A 7,242-nucleotide genomic window follows, 5' to 3' on the forward strand; every position below is an offset into this window, starting at 1 on the left:
TGATATCAAATTTAAAAGAAAAAATAAAAAATAGAACGATGCAGTTCAAACCATTGGATGTCTAGCTTACCGGGTGTCAACATCTCCAACCCCAAAATGCACTATGGGGGAATTTGAGAGGATTTTACTCCTCTTTCCTCCCGTTAACAGATCACCTTGGTTTCTATTAATCAATTCATAGTTTTTAATGATTAAAAATACCCTTCTCTCCATTTTCTTTGGCCTTTTGAAAAGGAGAAATAAAAAATGGAGATAGATAGAAGGGAACACGCAATCATTCCAACGTCTCTGGGAATCACCCTTTGCGGACACCTCTGACAGCTCAGAAAAAAAAAGTTGTCACAAAACCTTCCTTTCTTTAAAACGCTCCAACGCCCTCAAACCCCAAAATCTCTCGCCTTTTTCTCTGCTCTTTGCCCATGCCTTGTACGAGAAGCTATTAAGTGAGACTCCAACTGGGTTTTGTACACGCTCTTGAGAACTAACGAAGCAGGGCAGTAGTGAAGCTACTGAAATTGGGTCGATTTGAGTTTCTTGTATTATGATTTAGGCTTCCAGAGCTTCCTGGGATGATGAGATGAGCACATCAAGGTTCATCAAGTGTGTTACGGTTGGAGATGGTGCTGTTGGGAAGACTTGTCTTCTAATCTCTTACACTAGCAACACCTTCCCAACTGTACTCTCTCGCTCACCTCTCCGGCTGTGTGTGCTCTTTTGTCTGTATTTTTTGTTAAGCGCTTTTGATTTCTTATGGGTTTTATTTGATTTTTGTTTTCTGTGCAGGATTATGTGCCAACTGTTTTTGATAATTTCAGTGCAAATGTAACGGTTGATGGTCAATCTGTGAATTTGGGTCTCTGGGATACTGCAGGTAATTTCTCACTAGATTTTTCTACTCCTTCAAAATTTGAATGTTCCTTCAATTGCAGTTTATTTTCCCATTTTCATCATCTTGGGTGTCTTCCTGGCTCGTCTGAAATAATTGACCTGAAATTTCATTTCCTCTTTCAATAAACAAGGTAGTTTGTAGAATTTTTTGCTGGTTTTCTTTCAAAATTTCGAATGGAATCTGCAAGGTTTTTTTTTTCTATCGTTCCTTTATGAAACGATTTGGAGGCTTGCTGTTGGGTTATTTGCTTCATTAAGGCCAAAGGGTTTGATTTTTTTACTTGGGAGGGAGGAAAGAGAGAGAGAGACAAAAGCATCGCTACGTGTGGGGATTTCTTCTATCAGTAAATTGGGAAACAAATCCCTCTTCATTCTAACAACTTACCACTCAACAAATTTTCGAACACCAACCACTAACCCCTTCCCCTTCCTCTCCCCACCCCACCCCATACCTCCCCCCTCCCCCCCAAAAAAAAAAAAAAAAAAAGAAAATTCTTCCAAGGAGCAAAAGCCAGCTAATTCTCTTGGGGAAGAAAATGGTTGATCCTAACTTTGGGAAATTTATTTATTTTTTGATATTCTAAATTGCATTTCTATATTCTGCACTTTCATGATTTTGAGTCAGCTTTCCTTGTTTTAAAGTGACTTTCTTTGGAGTTTTCTATGTTAACATTTTGGAATTTTTTTTTTTCTGCTCTTGGGATTCTTTTCTCCTTTTTTGGAAGGGAAGACTGTTCGAGAGCTTCTTGTTTTTCTTTGGATTCAGATGGTTGTAAAACCCTGAACTGGTTAAAACATTATAGGGCTATGGGATTATTCATGGTATTTTATGATAAATGTTACCATTTCATGTTATTATAAAAGTAATTTCTACTATGTCCATGAGCATTAGAAAGTGGACTAGTGGAGCACCACAATCTCACGTTTTCTTGTGCTCCCCAAGTTTTAAATATTTAAGTGTATTTGCAGGGCAAGAAGACTACAACAGATTGAGGCCTCTCAGCTATAGAGGAGCCGATGTTTTCATCCTTGCTTTTTCTCTCATCAGCAGGCCTAGCTTTGAGAACATAATCAAAAAAGTAAAAGCTTTTTTCCCTCTCATTTTTATTTTTATTTTTCCGGAAAGCATTTCTACTTTGATGTTTAAATTTATTTTGATGAATGGCAGCTCATTTGTTCTAATAATTTCCCCTGTCCCTTTTGGCTTCCTGTCTTATGTTCTGTGTGAGAAGTGGGTCCCAGAGCTGAGACATTATGCCCCATCAGTGCCCATTGTGCTTGTGGGCACCAAACTAGGTGATGTATACCTTATGTGTGCTGGATTTCATCATTTTTGTAAATAGACAATGCCTCAAGTCTCCCCTTATCTTTTGATTAAATAATCCTTCTTTTTTGGGTGATAGTTTGGAAAATATTATTGATGTGCTACAGGGAAATGGGAAATGCATTTGCGGTCATATTAACTCTAGATTCTCTGTAATTCTTGTTTAGTTTCCAGTAATACAGAACAAGATCTGTGTTCAGTCTTTCTTATTTATATTAACCATATGTTGAAGTAGAGAATGAACAACTTATCTCTTTGTTTAATTTTTTTTTTCTGGGAATACTAAAAAGATGGAGTTGTTTGGTGTTTAATGAAACTTTGATAAGAGGTTAAGAGTGGAATGAGCTTTTTCTTTGCTTTTGGTTTTCATTGTCATGGTTTGCGCTCTTTGGTCTAACAGATTTGAGAGAAGATAAGCAATTCTACATCGACCATCCTGGAGCATCTACTATTTCAACCGCACAGGTATGTCTTTATGTCTTCCAATTCCAGCGTCATGTTTTGACTCAGATGGAAACAAACATGCATTTAGATTGACTTAAGTTGCCTACTTCTGGATTTTGAAACATCTAAAGTGGCATATGAACGAATTTTGTTGGTCAAGCATATGAATGATTGACTTAAGTTGCCTACCTCTGGATTTTGAAACATATAAAGTGGCATATAAACGACCGAGCCATGTGAAGCCGGTCACGAGGACTGTTCGTAACCAGTTCCATTTTTTAGTTCAAAACTGTGCCCATCTCAAGAATTCAGAATCCAGTGGAGACACCTGAGATCACCTTAGTCCTGAGAACAGCATAGTATTTGTCTAAATGTTTATGGTTTGGTCCACATCAATCTTGAAAGATGGAGAAGAGGAAGTGAATTTATTTATTTTGCCTTAACTTAGCCTGGTTATGCATATAGAAATAGCTTCCTAAGTGTACTTTGGAATAAACTTCTATGCGTTAGCCTCAGTCAATGTCCCAATTTAAAGGTGTTCAAATGATGGAATTGATTGATGTTCAAGTTTAATTAGGTTTTTGAGGGATTACCAAAAGTAGGTATTCACTTATAGCAATGTCTTTTTAATGGATTGGGCTGCATCTTGCAATCGAATCTTCTTTTGATGCATGCTAAAATTTTGCCACTGCATTTTGGCCGTCAAGCACTAAAACGCATTCAAATTAAACAAAATCATCCACAAAGAATTTTGAATGATATCTTACATCTTCATCCTGGAAAATCCTTGAGTTATAGAGCAGTACAATTTTTTTCCCTTTTTCTCTCCACAATGTGGGTTTCATAGGTGGACTTGCCCAAGAATCAATATAAAGACTGTTGGATTCTTTTAAACTTTTCAAACTGTAATTTGTGCTTGGTGCATTGAGACATAATTGAATGCATCATCCACATTCCACCTTATGAGATTTGAGCAATGCTTCATCTTCTGATTTTTCAGGGTGAAGAGCTGAAGAAGCAAATAGGGGCGTTGGCATATGTGGAGTGCAGCTCCAAGACACAGCAGGTTACATTTATTTCTCAGGGAAATGAAGGTACCCATTAGGTAGACCTCAGGAAAACTTGTATACACTTGCATATTAACATCTAGTGCATGGCAAGGGATTTGGATCGCCATTTGATGGGAGCTGACTTAGAAGCCATTTGCAATGGTGCATTCCTGATCTGATCCAATGATTCTTACAGTCACAATTTTTTGAGAGTTAGAAACAATGTGGGCTGTTGAAGGGTTTGTAAATGAGATAGTTATGGATTCCAATCAAAATGAATCAGTAGCAGGTTATCACTTAGGCAGAACCAATCAAATGGGCTTTCCCATCCCTTGGATTATGCTTATTGTGTAATTTCTTCAGAGTCTACCTGATGGGTATCTTTGGTTGCTATATTCCCTGCTTTAATGTGGAATTACTCAGTTCTGAAGGATTTAAGTGAGGAAATCGGACCATGAAACTTCTGGTTTGAAATGCAGAATGTGAAGGCTGTCTTTGATGCTGCAATCAAGGTTGTTCTCCAGCCGCCAAAGGCCAAGAAACACAGGAGAAATCAGAGGATCTGCAACATTCTTTAGAGAAATGTGTTGATATCTGATTTGAATGTTTGAATTTTGATGATTTTCTGCAACTCACACATTGTTCTTCCCTCATTGTTAATTTCTTATTGTGTGTATTTACTGTGCTGTTTGGCTTGGTGGAATGAAATGGTCCCCTTTATGCTGATGCGTTTGCTTGCTATACATGTGTCTGTCACGATTGATCCATCCTTCAATGACATTGCTGAAGCCTGTTTGTGCCCTAGATGCAATGGAAAAGAAGGAAAGTACCCCTCCTTCCCTCCTCCTCAATGTTTAAAGAAGTCAGGAAACTTGGAATTGTACCACTGTACTACAAGCTCAGTGAACTCTTCAATTAGGTCCTGCTTGATGAATGGTCATAATTGAATCTCCCTCCATTTTTATACTATTATACTTGATTTTTAAGGTTGCATCTCCAACATATGATAGCTAATTAGTGTACTTGAGTAAAAGTTTGAAACCTCAAAAAGATTTGCTGGAAGTTTCCAAATTGATTGTGGTAGTTGGATTAGGGAATTATAAGCATCTAAATGATCATTTCTCTTATTATGTTTTGATTTGGTTTGAAGCAATTTTGTAAGCTTCGATCAGAAATCAAATGATGATGAGGCTTACCAAAACATATCTGAGCCGGAATTCATTTATAATCTGGTGTTAAAAAGTGTCTTCAATAGAAGGGACATTTTCTTGGCACTGGTCGTGGGTTTGAAGTCTTGGAAACAGCCTTTGCTAAAGAAAGCAGGAGTAAGGCTGCGAACATTATAACCCCAAACCTCGTGGTGGGACTGGGTAAGGAAGTTAAAATTCCATAGAATGGAAGGAGCATCAGATAAAACGTGACTTGGGGAGGGGGGGGGGGCAGGGTGGGGAGGAAAGAAATCAGTGTAATTAATAAATATTAGGCAAAATGAATGCTGTTTGGTAGTGTGGCTCTTATGTCAAGACACAGGAGCATGTAAAATTACCGCCCAACCCCTCTTGAAAGAAAAATTTTCATTTATGTTGATGCCCCCTTATGCGTGCTCTCATTGACTCCCGCACTGGTGCAGGGATACATGATCAAACAGCGATCTCTTGCCCTAAATATTATAATAAACCATGAACAACTTCTTTCATCAGAATGTCATTTGATATAATAAGTTGCATGGTTGTAAAATCTATATGCCATGTACAAAGAAATCAAGCTGAGTAGCTGAACTTACTTTTTCACTATTTCCCATCACCAAGCCCCTTTTAAGTTCCTATGGAAGAAGTTTCTTATATTTCAGAAAAACACTTCAATATAGGGATGGCAGTTTACCGGGCCTGGGCCAAGCTAAACTCCTAGATAAGTGCCTAGAGCCAGCCCAAGCCTGGCTTGGCCCATTCTTTGGACCACTAAATGGGCCCAAGTCTTCCCTATATGGGACAGGCTGGGCTGGGCTGGGCCGGGCTGGGCCAGACCGAGCCCTGGATGTGATAACTTTCATATAGTGTCTACTCAACTAATCATTGTCTGCAATTAGAGCCTCTTTAAACAATTTAGAAATCCCTTCAACCCCATGAAACATCTATTTTTTAAGGCAGAGGGTTCTCCATGCTGCCAGTGTGGCGAGGAATTTGCACGCCACACCAATGGGTGTTCTGAAAATGGTATCATCCATACGAGACTCATATTTTCAGAGTAAGTGAGAGAAAAAATTAAAAAGAAAAAATCATGTGAAAATGAAACTGTACACTGGTAGTGTGACAATCTTTTTCTCATTTTTTAATGTTTGTCCTTTGTCTTCCCCCCCACCCCCCCTTCTCCCTCCATAACTCTTAAATCACAATCCATTTGTGCTTTAAATTTAGATGTTGAGTGGGGTGTTGTTACCATTGTTTCTTTTAGAATAGTCACTAGACTTTGGGCTTTTAGGGTGTACAACTATGTATAAAAAAGAAAAATTCTTCCAACTTATATGAATTTCCACTCTCCATTGCCACCATCGCTACCACCACCGCCACTTTCACGGCCTCCACTACACCATCATCACCACCACCACCACTACCCTCTCCTATAATATTGTTAGGGACTTAGGTCTCATCCTCAAAATCTAACCGTTAAGAAGAGGGTGTCCAAATACGTATTAATCCACCCACATCCCTATTCATATCCGATGTTGGACTATTTTTTTTTTGCCTTATGCGTGGATATCTCAACAATCTCCCCCTCCACGCAGAAGGCAAATGTAGAGCCTGAGATCCCGATCTCCCCCTCCACACAGGAGCTGACGTGGAGTCTGAGATCAAACCCGAGAATCCTTGGCCAAATGGAAATTTTCACGCTCCAGCTCTGATACCACTCTGTTGGGAAGAAACCCACTTCCCTCTCTGATTGAACCTGTGAGGAATCGATCGAACACAAACAGTGACAATATTCCAAATAACAAATATAAAGAATCACAACAACCACAATTACACACAAGATTTTTATGTGAGAAACTCCTCCAATACGAAGGATAAAAACCACGAGACCTATCTCGGAGTCCATCCAAATCTTCACTATAAAATTTTAGGTACAAAACCTAAATCTACTAAGGTACAAAACCTATTCTCAACACTTTGAAAGGGGAAACAACCTCACATCCAACATCAATAGAAACCACAAGAAGAAGTGAAGATAAAGTAGCAAAATCTACTACAACAAGAGAGAGATGCTGAAGATCTCACCAAAAAATGTGGTCTGAAACAGATCCAGATCTACAAACATGGAGAGCTCAAACAACGGTCTTAATAGTTCAGAATGAAGAGCCTGAAATCACGAACTTGCTGTCCAAATTTCTGCTCAATCGGACCACGGAGGACCTCAGATCGTCGATTTGATCGTAACTGGGCAGAACACCTCAACCTGCAAAAATTTTGGATTTTTTTTCTCTGTTTTCGTTTTTGTCCACTGCCAAAGGTATTACAAAACCCTTCATCATCAAGTTTTTCC

The 7,242-nt window shown here is 38.8% G+C and overlaps 1 protein-coding gene across 2 annotated transcripts; it reads left to right on the forward strand.

Moving 5' to 3' along the window:
• The first annotated feature begins 463 nt into the window (after positions 1 to 463).
• On the forward strand, positions 464 to 4,551 carry LOC122649128 (rac-like GTP-binding protein RAC2). 2 transcript variants are annotated; one of them, XM_043842499.1, is made up of 7 exons: positions 464 to 676; positions 784 to 871; positions 1,858 to 1,967; positions 2,121 to 2,184; positions 2,613 to 2,677; positions 3,657 to 3,761; positions 4,185 to 4,551. In XM_043842499.1, exons 1-6 carry the CDS (start codon positions 578 to 580, stop codon positions 3,759 to 3,761), a joined length of 531 nt encoding a protein of 176 aa, XP_043698434.1. In that variant the 5' UTR covers positions 464 to 577; the 3' UTR covers positions 4,185 to 4,551. The 2 variants fall into 2 exon arrangements, with proteins under 2 accessions (XP_043698434.1, XP_043698433.1); XM_043842498.1 differs by having other exon boundaries at positions 3,657 to 3,722.
• The last annotated feature ends 2,691 nt before the right edge of the window (positions 4,552 to 7,242 follow it).

This window comes from Telopea speciosissima, chromosome 1 (genome assembly GCF_018873765.1).
Source record: "Telopea speciosissima isolate NSW1024214 ecotype Mountain lineage chromosome 1, Tspe_v1, whole genome shotgun sequence".
Lineage (NCBI taxonomy): Eukaryota > Viridiplantae > Streptophyta > Magnoliopsida > Proteales > Proteaceae > Telopea > Telopea speciosissima.

Bases quoted from the DNA above. Each gene is read 5' to 3' on its own strand.
- LOC122649128 (XM_043842498.1), top strand. From the start codon at position 578: ATGAGCACATCAAGGTTCATCAAGTGTGTTACGGTTGGAGATGGTGCT. The intron at 872-1,857 runs GTAATTTCTCAC...GTGTATTTGCAG, and splicing joins GGGTCTCTGGGATACTGCAG to GGCAAGAAGACTACAACAGA. The intron at 3,723-4,184 runs GTTACATTTATT...TTTGAAATGCAG, and splicing joins GCAGCTCCAAGACACAGCAG to AATGTGAAGGCTGTCTTTGA.